This window comes from Prionailurus bengalensis, chromosome C2, assembly GCF_016509475.1.
Source record: "Prionailurus bengalensis isolate Pbe53 chromosome C2, Fcat_Pben_1.1_paternal_pri, whole genome shotgun sequence".
Taxonomy (NCBI): Eukaryota; Metazoa; Chordata; class Mammalia; order Carnivora; family Felidae; genus Prionailurus; species Prionailurus bengalensis.
The window spans coordinates 83,699,926-83,723,470 of NC_057350.1; the positions used below are offsets into that span (position 1 = coordinate 83,699,926).

At 41.2% G+C, this 23,545-nt stretch overlaps 1 protein-coding gene across 1 annotated transcript; it reads right to left on the minus strand.

Annotated features, from left to right (window-relative positions):
• Positions 1-13,489: 13,489 nt before the first annotated feature.
• Positions 13,490-21,485, minus strand: LOC122491672 (5-hydroxytryptamine receptor 3E-like). The gene is made up of 8 exons (XM_043594769.1): positions 21,097-21,485; positions 18,970-19,136; positions 15,962-16,071; positions 15,623-15,792; positions 15,140-15,300; positions 14,590-14,794; positions 14,203-14,418; positions 13,490-14,074 (listed from the first exon to the last, which is right to left on the minus strand). Exons 1-8 carry the CDS (start codon positions 21,161-21,163, stop codon positions 13,845-13,847), a joined length of 1,326 nt encoding a protein of 441 aa, XP_043450704.1. The 5' UTR covers positions 21,164-21,485; the 3' UTR covers positions 13,490-13,844.
• Positions 21,486-23,545: the final 2,060 nt, after the last annotated feature.

A 23,545-nucleotide genomic window follows, 5' to 3' on the forward strand; every position in this document is an offset into this window, starting at 1 on the left:
TAACCAGAGCTTTCCCAATACCTGGACAAGAAGGGGATCCTGTCTGGGGGGCCAGAGGATATTAACAACACTGTGGTGCTTACAGGTGGCAGAACTGCAAAACACCAAAGGAAAAAAATTAAAGGCAGCCAGAGAAATATATATTACCTAAAGGGGAACAGGGGCACCTGAGTGGCTCAGTTGGTTCAGCGTCCGACTTCAACTCAGGTCATGATCTCGAAGTTCGTGAGTTTGAGCCCCATATTGGGCTTGCTGCTGTCAGCCTGTTGGGGCAAAGACTGCTTCTGATCCTCAGTCCCCTTCTCTCTGCTCCTCCTCTGCTTGTGCTCTTCCAAAAATGAATAAATATTTTTAAAAAATAAAGGGGAATAAAAATTAGATTGACTTCACTAGAGCAAAAATGCAAGCCAGGGGCGCCTGGGTGGCTCAGTTGGTTGAGCATCTGACTTTTGCTGAGCTCATGATCACATAGTTTGTGAGTTTGAGCCCCATGAGACCCATGTCAGCTCTGGCTGACAGCCCGGAGCCTGGAGCCTGGAGCCTGCTTTGGATTCTTCATCTCCCTCTCTCTCTCCCCCTCCCCCTCTTGCACTCTGTCTCTGTCTCTCTCTCTCAAAAGTAAATAAACATTAAAAAATTATTTTAAAAAATGGAAGCCAGAAAATAATAATAGCATAACATCTTTAAAGTGTTAAGAGAAAATATCGTCAGCCTAGAATTCTCTTCCCAGAGAAATTATCTTTCAAGAACAAGGGTGAAATACATTTTCAGATCAACAAAAACATGCACTTAATCATCAAAAGTCCTTTATTAATGGCACTTCTAAAGTTCTACTGTCCAGTGCAGTAGCCACTAGCCACATATGGCTATTTAAATTAAAATTATAAAACAAAAAAATTCAGTAATGAGTCACATTGCCACATTTCAAGTGCTCCATAACCACATGTGGCTAGTGGCTGGTTTATTAGACAGTGCAGATAATGATTAGTTCCAACATTTTGAACCACATATTGAATAGCACAGTTAAAAGATATACCTCAAAGCAGAAGATTCCAGAACAAAGGTTTGAGATGTACAGTGAAAGATCTAGTAAAAAAACAAAACAAAACAAAACCCTGTAAAACTGTAAATGTGTGAGTTAATCTAAATAAATATTGGTGATATAAAATAATATTAATGTCTGAATCGGGGAGTTAAGAAAAGAACATGCTAAATTACTTGTAAATATAAGCCAGAAAGGGGATGATTAGAGTTAAAACATTCTAAGATCTTTCTTATTATTCATGTAAAAACTGGGTCAAAAACTAAAATTCAGCAATATCTGTTTACAAATAACACACCTAAACATAAGGGCTCAGAATAGCTGAAAGTAAAAAGATGGAAAAAGGTGCACAAGGCAAATACTGTTCAAAACAAATCTGTTAGGAAGTGTTACTAGAAATTGAAATGGTCACTTTATAATGATAAAGCTTTAATTCGCCAGGAACAGAAAATATTTCAAATTCTGTGCACCTAAAAATGAAACTTCAGAGCATATGAAGTAAAAATTAATGAAACTATGAGAAACAATTGACAAATCCATCATCGTAGGAAGATTTTAAATATATTTCTCGGGGCGCCTGGGTGGCGCAGTCGGTTAAGCGTCCGACTTCAGCCAGGTCACGATCTCGCGGTCCGTGAGTTCGAGCCCCGCGTCGGGCTCTGGGCTGATGGCTCAGAGCCTGGAGCCTGTTTCCCATTCTGTGTCTCCCTCTCTCTCTGCCCCTCCCCCGTTCATGCTCTGTCTCTCTCTGTCCTAAAAATAAATAAATGTTAAAAAAAAAAATTAAAAAAAAATATTTCTCTCAGTGTTTGGTAGATCAAAGAAATACATGAATAAGGATACAGAAGACTTGAATATCAAAGTAACCATTTGATTTAATAGATATTTACAGCACACCATTCAATAAGCGGATTATACACATTAGTTCTAGATGCCTGCGGAATGTTTGTGAGCATTAATTATACATAAATTAAATCTCAGTAGATATCAGGGAATTGGACTCCTGGGTGTCTTGGTCCGTTAAAACTCCAACTTCGGCTCAGGTGATGATCTCACGCTTTATGAGTTTGAGCCCCACGATGGGCTCTGTGCTGACAGCTCAGAGCCTGGAGCCTGCTTCAGATTCTATGTCTCCCTTTCTCTGCCCCTACCCTGCCCACATTCTGTCTCTGTCTCTCAAAAATAAAATAAACATTAAAAATTTTTTTTTAATTAAGAAAATCTCAATAGATATTAGGGAATTGGTGTTACACGGACCCTTTCCATGAAAAGTATGGTCCATAGAGCAACAGCAGAATCATGTGAAAGCCTGTTAGAAATGTATAAGCTCAGGGGTGCCTGGCCAGCTCAATCAGTAGAGCATGTGACTCTTGATCTCAGGGTTGTGAGTTTGAGCCCCACGTTGAATGTGGAACCTACTTAGAAAAAAAAAAAAAAAAAAAAGTAAAAGCTCAGGCCCCTCTCCAGACCTTCTGGGTCAGAACCTGCATTTTGACAAGATTCCCCAGAGCATTCCATGTGCACATTAAAGTTTGACATGCATTGACAATGCATGTTTTCTAACCACAGTGGAGTTTAGAAATCAATAACATGAAGATAATTAAGAAAACTCCATGCATTTGGAAATTAAAAACACCTCTGAAGATAGTTATACATACAAATATATATCATCTCACATATGATCATATAAATATATATTGGTATATATGATAATGTTTATTTCATTTATAGACTATACTTGTATATTTGTCAACCCTGTAGATTGGTTCCCTGAGTCCATAACCCTAAAACAGAAATAATGCCTCAAACTTTGTGTCATAATACTAATTTAATTGTAGATAATATTTTGAGAGCCAGTAATGTGCTTTTCTTCCTTATCTTTCTGAATACATGACATCATCATAGTTGGTTTGAAGCCTGCATCTGCCTGAGAAGAGATTAGGATTTATAACAAAAAGGAAAGAAACGAGCAGGTTTTTTTTTAAAGCTCATTTTATTTATTTTGAGAGGGAGAGAGAGAGAACATACAGGTGGGGCAGAGAGAGAAGGGGAGAGAGAATTCCAAGCAGGCTCCAAACTGGCAGTGCAGAGCCTGATGTCAGGCTTGAACTCACCAACCAGGAGATCATGACCTGAGCCAGAATCAAGAATCGACATTTAACTGAATGAGCCACCCAGGTGCCCCAAGAAACAGTTTTAAAAACATTTTAGAATGAAAAGTTTAAACATATACAAAACTAGAGAAAGTAGTATAATGAATCCTTGTGTACCCATCACCATGTGACATGATTAACTCAAATCTTAATTCCATCTGTATTTCACCTCTGCCCCCCACCCCCAGCCATCTCTCTCTTCCCCTTTGGATTTAAAAAAAAATTTTTTTTACATTTATTTATTTTTGATGGAAAGAGACAGAGCACAAGTGGGGAAGGGGCAGAGAGAGAAGGAGACACAGAATCTGAAGCAGGCTCCAGGCTCCGAGCTGTCAGCCCAGAGCCTGACGTGGGGCTCAAACTCACAAACCGTGAGATCATGACCTGAGCCGAAGTTGGATGCTTAACTGACTGAGCCACCCAGGCGCCCCTCCCTTTGGATTATTTTATTATTTATTTATTTATTTATTTATTTATTTATTTATTTATTTTTAAACGTTTATTTATTTTTGAGACAGAGAGAGACAGAGCATGAACAGGGGAAGGTCAGAGAGAGAGGGAGACACAGAATCTGAAGCAGGCTCCAGGCTCCGAGCTGTCAGCCCAGAGCCTGACGTGGGGCTCAAACTCACAAACCGTGAGATCATGACCTGAGCCGAAGTCGGCCGCCCAACCGACTGAGCCACCCAGGCGCCTCTTTGGATTATTTTAAAGCAAATGCTAGACATTTTATCATTTCATCTGTAAATATTCCAGCACTTATCTCTAAAAAAAGGACTGTTTAACAAAAATAGCCATAATGTCACTATTCTACTGAAAAATAACAATAATTTTTTGATATTAAATATCTACTCAGTGCTCAAGTTTCCCTAATTATCTCATAAGGTGCCTTTTCTTTTAATAGTTTATTGTTTCATAGGGCCAAAAGAAAGTTTATATATTGGAATTTATTGAAATGTCTCCCAAATTTCTCTCTTAAAAAAAATATTCATGGGGACACCAGGCTGGCTCAGTGGGTAAAGCCTGGGACTCTTGATCTCAGGGTTGTGAGTTCAAGCCCCAACTTGGGTGTGCAACCTACTTAGAATTTAAAAAAATTAAAAGAAATGTTAAAAAAAAAAAAAGGCATATATGGAGAGAAGACAGCCTGTCTTTTTAGGGGCACCTGGGTGGCTCATTTGGTTAAGCATCTGACTCTTGGTTTCAACTAACATGATCTCACAGTTTCATGAGTTCGAGCCCCATATGGGGCTCTGTGCTGGTGGTGCAGGGTGTGCTTTGGATTCTCTTCCTCTCTCTCTGCCCTTCCCTGACTTGTGCTGTCTCTCTCTCTCTCAAAATAAATAAATGAAACTTGAAAAAAAATATTCACTTTGAAATAATTTTAGATTTATAGAAAAATTGCAAAATAGTATAGAGTTTCCTAATATTCTTCCCCCAATGTTAACAATTTACATGACCGTAGTACAATTACGAAAGCCAGGAACTGGTACAATATTATTAAGTAAGCTACAGAGTTTATTAGAATTTCAACAATTTTGCTCTTCAATTTCATTTTTTTCTGTTCTAGGATTCTACCAAGATCCCCCATTGCATTTGTTTTCACTTCCCCTTAGTCTCCTCCAATCTGTGACAATTCTTCAGTGTGTCCTAGTCTTTCAAGACTTTAACTTTTGGTAAGTACTGGTCAGTTATTTTGTAGAATGTCACTCAATTTAATTTACTTAGCAGCTTTCTAATTACATACCATATAGTTCACTCATCTAATGTGTACATTTCAATGTTTTTAGTATATTTAACAGAGATGTGCAACTATCACCATAATCTAATTTTGGTACACTTTCATCATCCCATAAAGAAATTTTATACCAATCAGTAGTAAGTCCCCTTTCCTCCCAACCCAATGCTGTCTCCTTCTCCATCAGCCTAAGTCAGCTCCTTGTCTACTTTGTATGTCTATGGATTCTCTATGGATGTGCCTATTTTGAACATTTCATATAAATGGTATGACACAATATGGCCTTTTGTGTATTTCAGTTAGCATTTCACTGTCCTCAAGGTTCATCCATGCTCTGGTATGTATCATTTTTTTTTTATGGCCAAATAATATTACATCACATGTATACACCACATTTTATTTATCCATCATCAGTGGATGGACATTGGCTTGTCTCCTTTTCTTAGCAATTGTGAATAATGCTGCTATGAACATTTCTGTACAGGTCTTTGTGTGGACATATGTTTTTATTTATCTTGGTCACCTACCTTGGAGTAGAATTGTTGGGTCATATGGTAACTCTAGGTTAACATTTTGAGGATCCATCAAACCATTTTCCAAAGAGGCTACACCATTTTACATTCCCATCAACAAAGTATTCAGTTTCAAAGTTTCATAGTCAAAGGTTTCAATTTCTCCATGTCCTCACCAATACTTGTTATTATTATTATGTGTGCTGCTGAAGTGAGCACACCAATACTTTTTATTGTCTTCTTAATTGTAGCCATCCTTTTTAGTGTGAAGTGATATGTTATTGTGATTTTGATTTGTATTTTCCTAATGACTAAGACACTGAGCATCTTTTCATGTGTTTATTGGCCACTTATATATCTGTTTTGATAAAATCTTTTATGCACATTCTCTGCTCTATTTTAAAAAATTGATCATCTACCTATTGTTGAATTCTAAGAATTCTTTATGTATTCTGGATACAAGTCCTTTGTCAGATATATGACCTTCAAATATTTTTCACCCATCTGTGGGGTTTTTTCCCCACTTTTAAAAAAGATTTTATTTACTTGAAAAGATTTTTTTGATGTTTATTTTAATTTTGAGAGAGAGAGAGCGTGAGCAGGGGAGGGGAAGAGAGAGAGACACACACAGAATCTGAAGCAGGCTTCAGGCTCTGAGCTGTCAGCACAGAGCCTGACGCAGGGCTTGAACTCTTGCTCCGTGAGATCATGACCTGAGTCCAAGTTGGACACTTAACCAACTGAGCCACCCATGCACCCCTTAAGATTTTATTTTTAAGTAATCTCTTTCCCTGATGTGGGGCTCAAACCCACAACCCTGAGATTGAGTCACATGCTCCACTGACTGAGCTAGCCAGGTACCCCTCCCACTTTTTTTTCTTTTTAAAATTATTTTAGAGAGTGAGGGAGGGTGGGGGTGGAGGGGTAAGAGAGGGGCAGAGGGAGAAAGAGAAAGGATCTTAAGCAGACTCCGGGCTCAAGGAAGAGCCTAATGCAGGGCTCAGTACCACGACCCTGGGATCATGACCTGAGATGAAATCAAGAGTCAGGCATTCAACACACTGAGTACCCAGTTGCCCTGCCTCTCCCACTTTCTTGATGGTTTCTTTAAGCACAAAAGTTTTTATTTATTTATTTATTATTTATTTATTTATTATTATTATTTTTTTAATATATGAAATTTATTGACAAATTGGTTTCCATACAACACCCAGTGCTCATCCCAAAAGGTGCCCTCCTCAATACCCATCACCCACCCTCCCCTCCCTCCCACCCCCCATCAACCCTCAGTTTGTTCTCAGTTTTTAACAGTCTCTTATGCTTTGGCTCTCTCCCACTCTAACCTCTTTTTTTTTTTTTTTTTTTTTTTCTTCCCCTCCCCCATGGGTTTCTGTTAAGTTTCTCAGGATCCACATAAGAGTGAACACATATGGTATCTGTCTTTCTCTGTATGGCTTATTTCACATAGCATCACACTCTCCAGTTCCATCCATGTTGCTACAAAAGGCCATATTTCATTTTTTCTCATTGCCACGTAGTATTCCATTGTGTATATAAACCACAATTTCTTTATCCATTCATCAGTTGATGGACATTTAGGCTCTTTCCATAATTTGGCTATTGTTGAGAGTGCTGCTATGAACATTGGGGTACAAGTGCCCCTATGCATCAGTACTCCTGTATCCCTTAGATAAATTCCTAGCAGTGCTACTGCTGGGTCATAGGGTAGGTCTATTTTTAATTTTCTGAGGAACCTCCACACTGCTTTCCAGAGCGGCTGCACCAATTTGCATTCCCACCAACAGTGCAAGAGGGTTCCCGTTTCTGCACATCCTCTCCAGCATCTATAGTCTCCTGATTTGTTCATTTTGGCCACTCTGACTGGCGGTGAGGTGATACCTGAGTGTGGTTTTGATTTGTATTTCCCTGATAAGGAGCGACGCTGAACATCTTTTCATGTGCCTGTTGGCCATCTGGATGTCTTTTTTTTTTTTTTTTCAACGTTTATTTATTTTTGGGACAGAGAGAGACAGAGCATGAACGGGGGAGGGGCAGAGAGAGAGAGAGACACAGAATCGGAAACAGGCTCCAGGCTCCGAGCCATCAGCCTAGAGCCTGATGCGGGGCTCGAACTCACGGACCGCGAGATCATGACCTGAGCTGAAGTCGGACGCTTAACCGACTGCGCCACCCAGGCGCCCCTGGATGTCTTCTTTAGAGAAGTGTCTATTCATGTTTTCTGCCCATTTCTTCACTGGGTTATTTGTTTTTTGGGTGTGGAGTTTGGTGAGCTCTTTATAGATTTTAGATACTAGCCCTTTGTCCGATATGTCATTTGCAAATATCTTTTCCCATTCCGTTGGTTGCCTTTTAGTTTTGTTGGTTGTTTCCTTTGCTGTAAGCACACAAGTTTTAAATTCTGATGAAGTCCAATTTATCTACCTTTTATCATTTGTGCTTTTATTATTGTATCTAAGAAACCATTAACCAACCCAAGATCATGAAGATTTACTCCTATGTTTTTTTCTAAGAATTTTAGCTTTTATATCGAGGTGTGTGATCTACTTGAAGTTAATTTTTGCATTTGGTGTGATTTGGGGATCCAAAGGCATTATTTTGCATACTGAAATCTAGTTATCATACTGCCATTTGCTGGAAAAGTTAGTCTTTTTCCATATTGAATTGTCTTGTTCCCTTTGTAAAAAATGAATTAATCATAAATGTTTATGAACTCTCAATTCTATATCATTGATCTATATGTCTATTCTTATGTCAGCAAAACACTATCTTGATTATTGTGGCTTGTAATAAGTTTTGAAATCAGGAAGTGTAGGACTACCAACTGTGCTCTCTTCCATGATTATTTGAGTTATTCTTTAAGTATATTTTTAAAATTAATTTATTTATTTTTGAGAAGGAGAGAGAGAGAGAGAGAGAGAGAGAGAGAGAGAGAGAAACAGCAAGGGAGGGGCAGAGAGTGGGGGACAGAGGGTCTGAAGCAGGCTCTGTGATGACAGCAGAGAGCCCGGTTTGGGGCTCGAACTCACAAACTGTGAGATCATGACCTGAGCTGAAGTCAGACGCTTCACCGACTGAGCCACTTGGGCTCCCCTATTTTGGTGATTCTGAGTCTCTTGCATATCCATATGAATTTTAGAATCAGCTAGTCAATTTCTGCAAAAAAAGGCAGCTAGGACTTTGATAGGGACTGTGTTGAATCTATAGGTTAATTTGGTAAATATTGCCATCTTCACAATATTAAGTTTTCCAAATGTAGAACATGATATGTGTTTCCATTTATTTACATCTTCTTTAATTTTTTTCAGCAGTGTTTTGTAGTTTCCAGTATACAAGTCTTGTACTTCTTTTGTTAAGTTTATTCCTAAATGTCTTATATTTTATGATTCCTAATTTTAATTTCAGGTTGTTTATTGTAAATATGTATAAATTAATGCTTCTTGTATATTGATTTTGCATCCTCTAATCTTGCTGAACTCATTTACAGTTATATCTCATTTTATTGCACTTTATCACACTTCACAGATATTTTGTTTTTACAAATTGAAGGTTTGTAAAAGGCCCCGAATAGCCAAAGTAATTTTGAAGAAGAAGACCAAAGCAGGAGGCATCACAATCCCAGACTTTAGCCTCTACTACAAAGCTGTAATCATCAAGACAGCATGGTATTGACACAAAAACAGACACATAGACCAATGGAATAGAATAGAAACCCCAGAACTAGACCCACAAACATATGGCCAACTAATCTTTGACAAAGTAGGAAAGAATATCCAATGGAAAAAAGATAGTCTCTTTAACAAATGGTGCTGGGAGAACTGGACAGCAACATGCAGAAGATTGAAACTAGACCACTTTCTCACACCATTCACAAAAATAAACTCAAAATGGATAAAGGACCTGAATGTGAGACAGGAAACCATCAAAACCCTAGAGGAGAAAGCAGGAAAAGACCTCTCTGACCTCAGCCGTAGCAATTTCTTACTTGACACATCACCAAAGGCAAGGGAATTAAAAGCAAAAATGAACTACTGGGACTTTATGAAGATAAAAACTTCTGCACAGCAAAGGAAACAACCAACAAAACTAAAAGGCAATCAATGGAATGGGAAAAGATATTTGCAAATGACATATTGGACAAAGGGCTAGTATCCAAAATCTATAAAGAGTTCACCAAACTCCCCACCCGAAAAACAAATAACCCAGTGAAGAAATGGGCAGAAAACATGAATAGACACTTCTCTAAAGAAGACATCCAGATGGCCAACAGGCACATGAAAAGATGCTCAACGTCACTCCTCATCAGGGAAATACAAATCAAAACCACACTCAGATATCACCTCACACCAGTCAGAGTGGCTAAAATGAACAAATCAGGAGACATAGATGCTGGAGAGGATGTGGAGAAACGGGTTGCACCTCTTGCACCGTTGGTGGGAATGCAAATTGGTGCAGCCACTCTGGAAAACAGTGTGGAGGTTCCTCAAAAAATTAAAAATAGACTTACCCTATAACCCAGCAATAGCACGGCTAGGGATTTACCCAAGGGATACAGGAGTGCTGATGTATAAGGGCACTTGTACCCCAATGTTTATAGCAGCACTCTCAACAATAGCCAAATTATGGAAAGAGCCTAAATGTCCATCAACTGATGAATGGATAAAGAAATTGTGGTTTATATACACAATGGAATACTATGTGGCAATGAGAAAGAATGAAATATGGCCTTTTGTAGCAACATGGATGGAACTGGAGAGTGTGATGCTATGTGAAATAAGCCATACAGAGAAAGACAGATACCATATGTATTCACTCTTATGTGGATCCTGAGAAACTTAACAGAAACCCATGGGGGAGGGGAAGGAAAAAAAAAAGGAGGTTAGAGTGGGAGAGAGCCAAAGCATAAGAGACTGTTAAAAACTGAGAACAAACTGAGGGTTGATGGGGGGTGGGAGGGAGGGGAGGGTGGGTGATGGGTATTGAGGAGGGCACCTTTTGGGATGAGCATTGGGTGTTGTATGGAAACCAATTTGTCAATAAACTTCATATATTGAAAAAAAAATTGAAGGTTTGTGGTAGCCCTGCATCAAGCAAGTCTATCAACACTATTTTCTTTTTTTATTAAAAAAAATTATTTTAATGTTTATTTATTTTTTGAGAGAGAGAGGGAGACTGCAAGTGGGGAGGGGCAGAGAGAGAGGGAGGGACAGAATCAGAAGCAGGCTCCAGACTCTGAGCTGTCAGCACAGAGCCTATGCAGGGCTCAAACCCACAGACCATGAGATCATGACCTGAGCTGAATTTGGACACTCAACCAACTGAGCCACCCAGGCACCCCAAATCAACACCATTTTCAAACAGCATTTGCTCATTTCATGGCTCTGTGTCACATTTTGGTAATTCTCTCAATATTTCAAGCTTTTTTATTATATTTTTTATGGTGATCTGTGGTTAGTGATCTTTGATGTTGATGTTATAATTAGTGATCTTTGATGTTGTGGGTGCCACAAACTGTGCCCATATAAGATGGCAAACTTAATAAATGTGTGTGTTCCACCAACTGGCTATTCCCCCACCTTTCTCCCTTTCCTCAGTCTTCCCTATTATGTCAGACACGACAATATTGAAATTAGGCCAGTTAATAACCCTACAATGGCTTCTAAGTGTTCAAGTGAAAGGAAGAGTCACACGTCTCTCACTTTAGACCAAAAGCTAGAAATGATTCAGCTTAGTGAGGAAGGCATGTCAATAGCTGAGACTTGCCAAAATCTGGGCCTTTTGCACCAGTTGTTCAAATTGTGAATGCAAAGGAAAAGTGCTTAAAGGAAATTAAAAGTGCTACTCCAGTGAATACATGAATGATAAGAAAGTAAAACAGCCTTATTGCTGATATGGAGCAAGTTTAGTGGTCTGGATAGAAGATCAAATCAGCCACAGCATTCCTTTAAGCCAAAGCCTAATCCAGAGCAAGCCCCTAACTCTCCTCAATTCTATGCAGCCTGAGAGAGGTGAGGAGGCTGCAGCAGAAAAGCGTGAGGCTGGCAGAGGTTGCTTCATGATGTTTAAGGAAAGAAGACGTCTTCATAACATAAACATATAAGGTGAAGCAGCAAGTACTGATGTAAAAGCTGCAGTAAGTTATCCAGAAGATCTAGCTAAGATAATTAATGAAGGTGACTACACTAAACAGCATGTTCTCAAGGTAGAGGAAACAACATCATATTGGAAGAAGATGCTATCTAGGACTCTCATGGCTAGAGAGGAAAAGTCAATGCCTGGCTTCAAAGAATAGACTGACTCTCTTATTAGAGGCTAATGCAGCTGGTGACTTTAAGTTGAGGCCAATGCTCATTTACCATTCCAAAAATCCTAGGGCCTTTAAGAATTATGCTAAATTTACTGTACTTGTGCTCTGTAAATGGAAAAACAAAGCCTGGATGACAGCACATCTATTTATCTATTATGGTTTACTGAATGTTTTAAGCCCACCCTTGAGACCTACTGCTCAGAAAACAATATTTCTTTCAAAATGTTACTGCTCATTGATAATACATGTGGTCATCCAAGAGCTCTAATGAGATTGATATTGTATTCTTGCCTGGTAACACAACATCCATTCTTCAGCCCATGGATCAAAGACTAACTTTGACTTTCAAGCCATATTATTTAAGAGATACATCTCATAAAGCTATAGCTGCTATGGAAATGATTGCTCTGATGGATCTGGGCAAAGTAAATAGAAAACCTTCTGGAAAGAATTCACCATTCTAGATGCCATTAAGAATATTTGTGATTCATGGGAAGAGGTCAAAATACATTACTTCCTAACAACAGTTTGAAAGAGGTTGAGTCCAACACTTATGGATGACATTGTGGGGTTCAAGACTTCAGTGGAGGAAGTAACTGCAGGTGTAGTGGAAATAGCAAGAGAACTAGAATTAGAAGTGGAGCCTGAAGATGGGACTAAATTGCTGTGATCTCATGATATAACCAACTGATGAGGAGTTGCTTCTTACTAATGAGCAGAGAAAGTGTTTTCTTGAAATGGAATCTACTGCTGGTGAAGATGCTGTGAAGATTGTGGAGATGACAACAAAGAATTTAGAATATTACATAAACTCAGGATTTGAGAGGACTGACTCCAATTTTGAAAGAAGTTCCACTGGGGGCTAAATGCTATCAAACGGTATCGTGTGCTACCGAGAAATTGTTGTGAAAGGAAGAGTCAATTGATGTGGGAACCTTCATTATTGTCTTTAAGAAATTGCCGCATCTATCACAGCCTTCAGCAACCACCACCCCGAGCAGTCAGCAGCCCTCAACTTGGAGGCAAGACCCTCCAAAGCCAAAAGATTACAACTTGCTGAAAGCTGAGGATGGTTAGCATTTTTTAGTAATAAAGTATTTTTATTTTTTTAAATGTTTATTTATCTGTTTTGAAAGAGAGAGAGAGAGAGTGTGAGTGAGGGGAGGGGCAGAGAGGGAGGGAGAGAGAGAAATCCCAAGCAGGCTCCGGGCTGTCAGCACAGAGCCTGATGCAGAGCTTGAACCCACTAACCATGAGATTGTGACCTGAGCCAAAATCAAGAGTCGAATGCTCAACTGGCTGAACCACCCAGGTGCACCAGCAATAAAGTATTTTTAAATTAAAGTATGTACATGTTTTTTAGATATAATGCTGTTCCACACTCAATAGACTACAATATAGTGTAAACATAACTTTTATATCTACTGGGAAACCAAAAAATTCATTGACTCATTTTATTGTGACATTTGCTTCATTGTGGTGGTCTGGAACCTAACCTGCAATATCTCTGCAGAGCTCCCGTACAATAATGAAAAAGATGAATAAAAGAGTCTACAAGTAAGACATATGTCTTTAAAAATGTCCAAGAAAATTAAAACTTTCCAGACAGGACAACTGTCACGTTGGACTTGAAGGTAAGAGGATCGTCCGTTGTGAGATCAAAATGCTGTCACAGGCAGAGGGATGCACAGGTGATATTTTGAAACTATCAGTTATGAATAGTTAAGTTTCTACCTCAAAACATGACAAAGAACCAGAGGTCTCTGAAGAATGATTTATTGGGACAAGTAAGGAAGCAGAGGAGGTGGGACTGCTATGCAGAAGACATAAGGGGATCGTAGAACTTCATGAGAGGACTAAGGGGAGCCAACAGAATACAGATACAAGAGGAAAATGTCTAGAGTTGGGTTGAGACTGATCAGTGGGGCTGGATTGAGATGCATGGAATGCAGCAGGGAATGGGTCATCTTTGGGCTGCGATAGTCGATACTCAACAAAGGGCAAAGACCTGGCTGGTCTCTGGAAGCCAGAAGCAGCTCTGGGTGGGATCTGCAGGAGCAAATAGATATCATGCCTAGGTGTTCCAGAGGACGATGACTGTGACCACGGAGGTGGTCATGAAGAGCAGGTAGAGGCGGAAGAGCAGGGTGTCCATCATGTGGCTGAACTGCACCCACAGGTCGACCAAGTGCTGCTTCTGAGTCTCATCTTCCTGCTGGGCCTTTGTTGACCCAGGACACCCATTTAACTCTGTCTCTCTGGGACCTGGCATCTTCCCCACTAACTCCACTGGCTCCTTCACACCTACAGAGAGATAGAGACTCAGCATAGGCCATGAAGTTCACCTGGGGTGGAAGGAATAGGGAAGGAGATAGGAGCAGATAAATGGCTATGTGGGAAGAGGAAATGTGGGCAGTGCTGAATCTCCTTACCAGGGAGGTGGGCAGGGGGGAGGCCCATGGCTTTATTTCTCTTCTGGAGTGCAGTGGGGCAGCACTTTGTTGGGCTGGTGCAGTAGAGGATCAGAGAATGGAGCCACTGAGGCATGGGTGGGGGCTGGCTGGTAGCCAGGTGCAGCAAGTAGGTGATGAAAATGGTCTCCAGCAGGCTGACCACCATCAGGGACAGACACAGGGCAAAGTAGACACCTGCAGGGAAGGTAGGCCTACATGTGGGTCAGAGGCACCACCTAGGGCTTCTCTCTTCCAATCCCACCCTGGCAGGCTTAGGGCCTCATTTTCCCAGTATATCTCTCTCCCTTGAGCTAGTTCAGTCAATCCTCCCCACCCTTATTTTCCCTAAGGCTGGAGATGCCATACTGATGAGGGGGGTGCCATTGGTGGGTAGTAACTCATTCATCATGAGCAGGAAGACATTGTAGCCCAGCAGAAGGGTTATCTTGAATGGGGCACGATTTCCACTTTCTGCTGGCAGGTAGAAGCTGAGGGCATCGATGGCAACCAGAAAGCCACTGGGCACCAGAAGGTTTATGATGTAGAGTCTGGGCCTGCGCCTGATGGCCACCTTGGGGGAGGAAAGAAAGGGAAGTGGATAAGGGATTTGGAAGCTGCCAGGAAGAGTAGTGATTGTTTATGTCTCTGCCTTCCTTTTTGGTCTGGTATCACCCTGAGATATATAGCTGTGTAGAATGCAGCTTCATAAATAAGTATAGAGACTGCCAGTGACAAGTTAGGCCAGAGCAGTGAGCTTTAGGAAAAAGAATGTGGCTGGGCAGCCAAGAGGAAAGGTTTGAGTCTGGCAGAAGTAAAACTGAGAAACCCTGAAACTTGAGAAATACCCATTTGGTGGAGATTCTAAGCAAGGGTAGAAGGAAGAAAGAAAGGAAAAATCAAGGACCTCTGAACTCACGTAGAACATGATCTGATCGTATAGGCTGGTGCCCACAGACATCTTTGGGGTGGCCTTGTTGATGCCTAGGAGCTCCCACTCTCCATGGGTTTGAACGATATCCCGGGATGTGTCTGCTATTTCCCACACTTCTTTCTCCATGCCCAGCAACATATTCTCCACTGAAAGGGAGATCCAGATCATTTCCCAAGGATATGGTTTCCTGTTGATTCAACTACATTCTCTTTTCATCTTCATTCAACATGTATTTTTGAGTATCTACTATTATGGCAGAAAGTTTGCAAGAGCTAGGAATGGTAATCAACAAGACAGGCTTGGATTTTCCCTTTACGGAAAATATTTAAACATCCATAAGAGCCCTAATTTTTGCTCTACCCATACACCTTAGTCACCATTTATTCATAATTTCTTTATATTTTATTTTCTGTTGTTTAATCGGTTGCTCTCATTCACCCACATCCCTGAGCCCCCACAGCAACTCACCTGTGTAAAGGAATGAACTAAAGGTGAGGGTGCAGTTCTGCTGGTCAAAAGGGAAGTAGAAGATGTCCAGGTTACAGATGCTGGTCACCTTCATGGGTTTCTTATATCTGATGCGACCTTCATTACTCACATATGCTGTGAGGCCTTTTGGGGTCTTATCCACATTCATGCTGTAAGAGAGATGAAGTGGGATGCAGGTGCTTTGTTTTTCTTTTTACCTTTCTGGTTATTTCTCATCCATCTAATACCACTTTTAGTGTCTCCAATGGCAGATTGTAAATTCTACTGATTCCAGAAAATGGGGCTTCCCTCTGGCTATTCCCAGCCCTTAATACGTACAACTCAACGATGAAAATGTCTGGGAGCCATAGGTTCTTGGTTGCCACACTGATCTTCGTGATGCCCTCACACTCCTCTGGGTTCCATCTGATAAATGGGTTATCCCAGACCTAGAGCCCAGGTGGAGGAGAGGTGAGAGAGCCTGATAGAAATTAAGGCTATTTTTTTCTGTCCTTTGATTTTTCTTAAAAAAAGTTGTGAAATATTTCAAGCACCTAAAAAAGTATATAAAATAATAAACAGGTTTCTATCACTCAACTTTGTGGAGTCAATATTTTGATAAATTTACTTTGGCTTTTTTTTTTTTAAGAAATAAGAATTACAAATAGACTTGAAGCTCTCTGTGTTCATTTCTTCATAAACTTTGATTCCTCTCTTTTTCCATTTCTGTGAGAAATTACTGGTGATTAGAGAAACACTATTTTTTCTTCAGTAAGAATGAGATTTAGAGCTGAAAGATCAGTAACTTAGCCTCTCTGAGCTAGAATTTCCTTAGTGTAAAATAAGGGGATTAGTAGGTATCAAATGAAATAAAGCATATCAATGAATTTTGAAACTGTAATGTTCATAGGTATTATGTATTAGTATCTAGCATGCCTGCAACTGTCTCCCAGACCCCTTTCACCAGTCTTTATTGCAAGGAGACCTTGGACAAGCTCTTGGGTCCTTTGAAGCAAGAGACTTCATGGTCTTCCTTTTGTTGGCAGGTGCCAGGCACCACCCTCTCTTGTCTTTGGGATGACCTTTCCAAACCCTCTTTTCCAAGTCTGGCAACCTTCTTTGGGAACTGTTTTCAAGGATTGTCCAATTCTGGGTGGGCTTGTCTAGTCTCAGGGTACTTTCAACAGCAACTGCAGTTTGTAGAACCACAGCCCCAACGGAAGGGAGGCTCTATGCACATTAAATAAAACTTTGTACTAGATCAGTGCTTCTCAAGTCTTGCTTTGCATATAAAACACCTGGGGATCATATTGAACTATATAGATTCTGATTCAATAGGTGGTGTGACTAACTTATCCTGATTTGCCCAGCATTTTGCTGGTTTTAGCATTGAAAATTCCATGTCCTGAGAATTCCTCAGTCTTGGCTATGCTGGGATGGTTGGTTACACTGGTGGGACCCAAGATTATGTGCATTTCTAGGTTTCCAGGTGGTGCAATCAACTGGTGCTGCCCATCTGGGAACTGCACTTTGAGAGCAAGATTAGGTGATTATTAGTATTATTCCCCTCCTCTCTCCTCTTTAACCAAGCTTTTCAAATTGGAAACTTAATTCATTTACTTTCATTTTTTCCCCTCTTGTTTTCTTATTAATACACTTAAGATACAAAATTTCCACTGAGTTATACTTTGTCTATATTCATAGATTTTCATGTGTAGGCTCTTTGTTTCTAATTATTTTGCAATTTCTATTTAATTGTTTTATTTTTACTTTAGCCCAAAGTATTTGGAAGCTTAATTTTGGGGGGAAGTTTAGTTTTAAATTCCCAGGAAATAAGGCTTTCTGGGGGGAGGGCTGTCTTTTCCCAGTTAGTTTCATTTTCTTGTATCGTGATCAGATTGTGGTCTAGATAATTTCTGCTTTTTTGAGTTTGTTGAGATCTTCGTCAGTGTGGGAAAATATTGCATTTGTATCAGAAAAGATTATGCATTTTCGTTGGTACAAAGTATGATGTTTATTAAATCAAGTTTCCTAATTGTGCTGTTAAAAATCACAATGTTTTTTATTCTTTTTCTACTTGATTTTTGAAACCAGTATATTGAAGCCTCTCACCATGATTGTAGATTTTTCCATTTCTCCCTCATATGTTTCAAAGATATGTTGTTAGGTACATAAAGGTCATAATTATATCTTTGTTTAAAATCCTTTTTGAATGTAAATGAAGGGAGAGAATAAACGGTATTAGCCATACCATTTCCAGCCACAGGAATGATGACAAGAGCTGTAGATGTTCATCCTGCCAAAAGAATTTCCTGTTTCTAGTATGATGTGGGTAAGAAGTCTGTCCATCCCTCCCACTCCCCATTTTTTTTTTTAAAGTTTATTTATTTTGGAGATAGAAAAAGAGTGAGTGCCTGTGAGCGGGGGGGGGGGGGGGGGGGGGGGGGGGGGGGGGGCGGCGCGGGGAGGGACAGAGAAAGTGGGAGAGAGAGGATTCCAAGAAGGCTCTGCACTGATAGTACAGAACCAGACACCAGCCTTGAACCCACAAACCGTGAGATCATGACCTGAGCCAAAATCAAAAGTCCGCAGCCTAACCAACTGAGCCACCCAGGTGCCCCTCCTACTCCTCATTTTTGTTTACCAACTCCCAATGTATGTAAAAGTGGTGCTGTTGGGGCACCTGGGTGGCACAGTCGGTTAAGCGTCCGACTTCAGCCAGGTCACGATCTCGCGGTCCGTGAGTTCGAGCCCCGCGTCGGGCTCTGGGCTGATGGCTCAGAGCCTGGAGCCTGTTTCCGTTTCTGTGTCTCCCTCTCTCTCTGCCCCTCGCCCGTTCATGCTCTGTCTCTCTCTGTCCCAAAAAAATAAATAAACATTGAAAAAAAAATTAAAAAAAAAAAAGTGGTGCTGTGATCAAGGTCAACATGTAGGTCAAGGACAAAAGCTTAATTGAAACAGCTTAATTGAAAAGCTTAATTCTCCCATGTGTGGGAGAATTCACAACAGGGCTGGATTAGAGTAGTGCTTCTCAATCCTGGCTGTATCTTAGAATCACTTGAGGAGCTTAAAACTACCGAAGTCTAGGTTCCATCCAATCAGAATCTCTGGGAGTGGAGACTGAACAGTGGTATATGGCCAGGGTAGAGAATCACTGGGCGAGAAAGAAAAGAAATTCTCTTCTATGTGCTGTTGCACCACATCCTGTTAAACCAGACAGCTTCTTTGAGATCCCCACTGGGCAAATGACATTTAGCAGTGATGGAGGAAGGTGCAATGTGGACAAGAGCTTTTGGGGTTCCCTTGCCAGGTTGGGAAAAAATTAAGGGCTAGGGGTCAGCACTCACCACATCTAGGATGGCAGACATAGTAAAGGAGATGTTGACTAGGGTGGGGATGCTGAAGTTGGTGACTGGACGGAAGGCCTTCCGCTCAAACACTGAATCCAGAACAGTGGGATACCCTCCATGCTGGCCGAACCCTGAGCAGTTGATGATGAAAGTACTGCCCCTTCCTGTAGAGGACATAGAATGTGTGAGGAGAGGGAGAGAACTCTCCTGTTGCCTATGTGAGAGGGCCCTATGATAGGATCTTGGGGGTAGTCTGTGATAATAACGATAGCTAAGATTTATTGAGCATTGATTATGTGCCAGGTATACTCTAAGCCCTTCAGAGGAAGTCCCTCACTTAATCCTCCCAAGCCCCTATCAAGGAGAAATTATTTTTGTCCTTATGTAATAAATGAGTCAACTGAGATCCAGTAAGAGGAATTAAATCCCTGAGGTCAAATATATAAGAGGCAAAAACTGGACTTGCTCTGAACCCTGGTTTGTTTGATGCTGCTGTAGTATATTCCCCCAATGATGAGATGGAGACTGGGAAAGGAGGATCACCAAGAGGATCACCAGATGCTGGGTGCCTCCCTCCAAGGCCAGGGAGGATGGGTTGGGCTGGAAGGCAAATGATGGAAGCTAATGTGGTAAGCTGAGTTAGGGCTCTGGCTGCCCTTTTAATGTTTCTGTTTCCATGCAAAGCATGCCCAAATCTATATGCAAACTGCCCCTGGGACAGTGATAGCCATCAGATAGGATTCCATTCCCAGGACCCCAAAGAGAACACACCGATTTCACCTTCACTGCCCCAAACTTCCTTCTCCCTATTTTGCTGCTCAACCTCTATCACTTTTCCAGTTTGAGGATTTTGAAGTGTTGCCTTCCCCTTTTTTCTACCCTCTCTAATTGTAGCAATTTGTTAGAGGAACAACAGCCTGGAATGAGAGAGATTGTTGTATGCTAAGGACATCAAGCCTTATCCATTCCCAAAGTCACAGTGCTGTCCAGACAAATCCTTGGATCATTCTATGAACAATGAATATTCATTTGTTGATCATGGCCAGTGAGTGGCCAGAGGAGCATCTCTAGTGTTCTCTACTGAGTAGTTAGTACAATTTGTTCCTCTTCCTTATACTGACCTCTAAAGCTGACTCTGGTTTAGCCCTACCTATGCTCTCTTATCCAGAAGTTATATGACAACCTAAGGGGGAGAGACGACATTTATTGATACCTATCATATGCCAGGCAGGCACTATGCTACTAACTTCCTCTCATTGAATCCTCACAACTCTGCAAGGCATGCCCTATTTTACAGATGAAGAACTGGAGCTCAGGGAAGTCAAGCAATTTGCCCAAGGTTGCATAAGGTGCAAAGTGAGGGACCAAGATTCAAACCCAGGTCTGTCTGTCTCCAAATCCCATGTTCTTTCCACTATACTATATTAACTTCCTGAAGGAGAAGCATACTCTATTTTCACTCTCCATTTGCTACCCTCTGGCATCTTACCTAACCTAAAGCACTTGGATCCTGAAGGTGGATGGGGAAGTTATGGCTAAAAGCGAGCACTTTGCTACAATGGAGTGGGTTTCATAGCTGCAGAGAAAAAGAATTATACCCGTGTGTAGAAGGATGGATAGACACCAAGTCTAAATAGAAGAGAAGACAATTAGGGATGGGTCCTGGGAAGAAAAATAGTTCCTGTATGATACATCGCTGGAAAGATATATTTTTTTTAGTTTATTTTTGAGAGAGAGAGAAGAGGGAGAGAGAGGGGAAGAGAGAGAGAGAGGGGGGCAGAAGATGGCAGAGAAAGAGGCAGAGAGAGAGGGAGAGAGAGAATTGCAAGCAGGCTCTGCACGGACAGCACAAAGCCCAATGCGGGGCTCGAACTCATGAACTTTGAGATCATGACCTGAGCCAAAATCAAGAGTCATTAACTGACTGAGCCACCCAGGTGCCCCTGGAAGGATATTTTCTGTCTTCCAGAGAAGGAAAGTCTATTCAGGCATTATTATAACAAAGTTATGAAATAACAATACCCATTTTAGATCATCTCTGGGAGTTGGAAATTTGAAAGAAGTTTCTAGGTGTTCAACTAGAGAGAGTCTCTGCCTCTTTCCCTGTTGTTGCCCTTTTCTTACCTTGAGTTAGAAGACCGAGAGCAAGGAATAAGAGGAATCTCTCTTTGTGGAACCAGCTTCCTTCCATCTTCTTTGTCTAAATTCTTCTCCAGGAGTGTACCAGCACCGAGGAATCCCTAGATTAAAGGAGCACAGGCCACACCTAGAGTCTGATTTTGAATACTGATGGCATTAGTTGACCACTGACATTTGTTACCTTCCTGAAAAGAGAGTTCTGGTTGTCTTGTTCTTGCCCATGCTGGAGGTTCCATTTGTTCTTAAGACTTTCTCATATATTTCACTACAATGTGTATGGTTGTGGATTAGTTGATATGTATTACATTAAGACCTTTGTGTGATCTCTCAGTCCGAAGAGTCATCTCTTCAATTCTGGAAAATTCTCAGCCATTTAAAAATATTATATTCTACCTTTTCTCTTATTAGACTTATGATGTTGGATTGTTTCCTTTTTTAACCTCTCATATTAGTTTCCTACTGCTGTTGTAACAAATCATAAACTTAATTGGCTTTAAAAAATCACAGATTTACAGGGGCACCTGAGTGGCTCAGTTGGTTGAGCGTCCGACTTTGGCTCAGGTCATGATCTCATGGTTTGTGGGTTCAAGCCCCGTGTCAGGCTCTGTGCTGACAGTTCAGAGCCTGGGACCTGCTTTAGATTCTGTGTCTCCCCTGCTCTCTGCCCCTCCTTTGCTCGCATTCTGTCTCTCTCTCAAAAATAAGTAAGACATTTTTTAAAAATTTAAGAAGCACAAACTTATTATTTTACAGTTCTGTAGGCCAGAAGTCTGAAATGAGTCTCACTGGGCTAAAATCAATGTTTTGCTAGGGCTGCATCCCTTCTGGAGTCTCTATGAGCAAATTCATTATCTTTTCCAGTTTTATAGGCTGCCTGCATTTCGTGGTTCATGGTCCCATTTTTCCATCTTTGAAGCCAGCAACATTGGCAAGTCTTTCTCACACTACCATCTCTGCTTCTCATGCTCTTCTCTCCTCTTCCACTTTTAAGAACCCCTGTGAGTGGTGCCCGGGTGGCTCAGTCAGTTAAGCGTCCGACTTCAGCTCAGGTCACGACCCCCCGGTCCGTGAGTTCGAGCCCCGCGTCGGGCTCTGGGCTGATGGCTCAGAGCCTGGAGCCTGCTTCCGATTCTGTGTCTCCCTCTCTCTCTGCCCCTACCTGTTCATGCTCTGTCTCTCTCTGTCTCAAAAATAAATAAACGTTAAAAAAAAAAATAAATAATTATAAAAAAAAAAAAAGAACCCCTGTGATTACAGTGGGCCCACCTGGATAATCCAGGACACTCTCCCTATCTCAGGGTTAGCCAATTAGCCAATTTAATTCCATCTGTGACCTTAATTCCCCCTTTTCTGTATAACATATTCACAGGTGCCAGCAATTAGGATGTGGACATGCTTGGAGGAGGATTTTTCTGCCTAACATATCCCTCTTTCATATTTTGCACCCCTTTATCTGTGTCCCTAGTAATTCTTTCACACTACTTTCCAGGTAACAGATTTCCTTCTCTATTGTATTTGTTTTTTAATTTTATTTTTTAAAATGTTTATTTATTTTTGAGAGAGAGAAAGAGAGCATGAGCAGGGGAGGGGCAGAGAGAGGGGGTAACACAGAATCCGAAGCAGGCCCCAGGCTCCGAGCTGTGGGCACAGAGCCGGACGTGGGCTTGTACTCACGAACCAGAGATCATGACCTGAGCTGAAGTCAGACACTTAGCCGAGAGACGCCCAGGCATCCTTCTCTATTGTATTTAAACTATCCTCTAATTTTCCACTGAGTTTTCAATTTCAGTGACATATTTTTTGTTTCTGTAAGTTGTTTCTGGTTCTTTTAAAAAACCAATCTATTTGGTTCTTTTCTCTCTTTCCCTGCCTCCTCCTTCCTTCCTTCCTTTCTCTCTCCCCTTTCCTTCTTCCCTCCCTCCCTTCCTCCCTTTCTTTCTTTTTTTAAAAAAAAATTTTTTTAATGTTTATTTATTTATTTTCAACGGTTATTTATTTTTGGGACAGAGAGAGACAGAGCATGAACGGGCGAGGGGCAGAGAGGGAGGGAGACACAGAATCGGAAACAGGCTCCAGGCTCTGAGCCATCAGCCCAGAGCCTGACCCGGGGCTCGAACTCACGGACCGTGAGATCGTGACCTGAGCTGAAGTCGGACGCTTAACCGACTGCGCCACCTAGGCGCCCCTTAATGTTTATTTTTGACAGAGAGAGAGAGACAGAGCATGAGCGGGGGAGGGGCAGAGAGAGAGGGAGACACAGAATCTGAAACAGGCTCCAGGCTCAGAGCTGTCAGCACAGAGCCCGACACGGGGCTCGAACTCACGGATCGTGAGATCATGACCTGAGCCGAAGTCGGACGCTCAACCGACTGAGCCACCCAGGCGCCCCTAAAAAAATTTTTTTAAACATTTTTATTTATTTTTGAGAGACAGA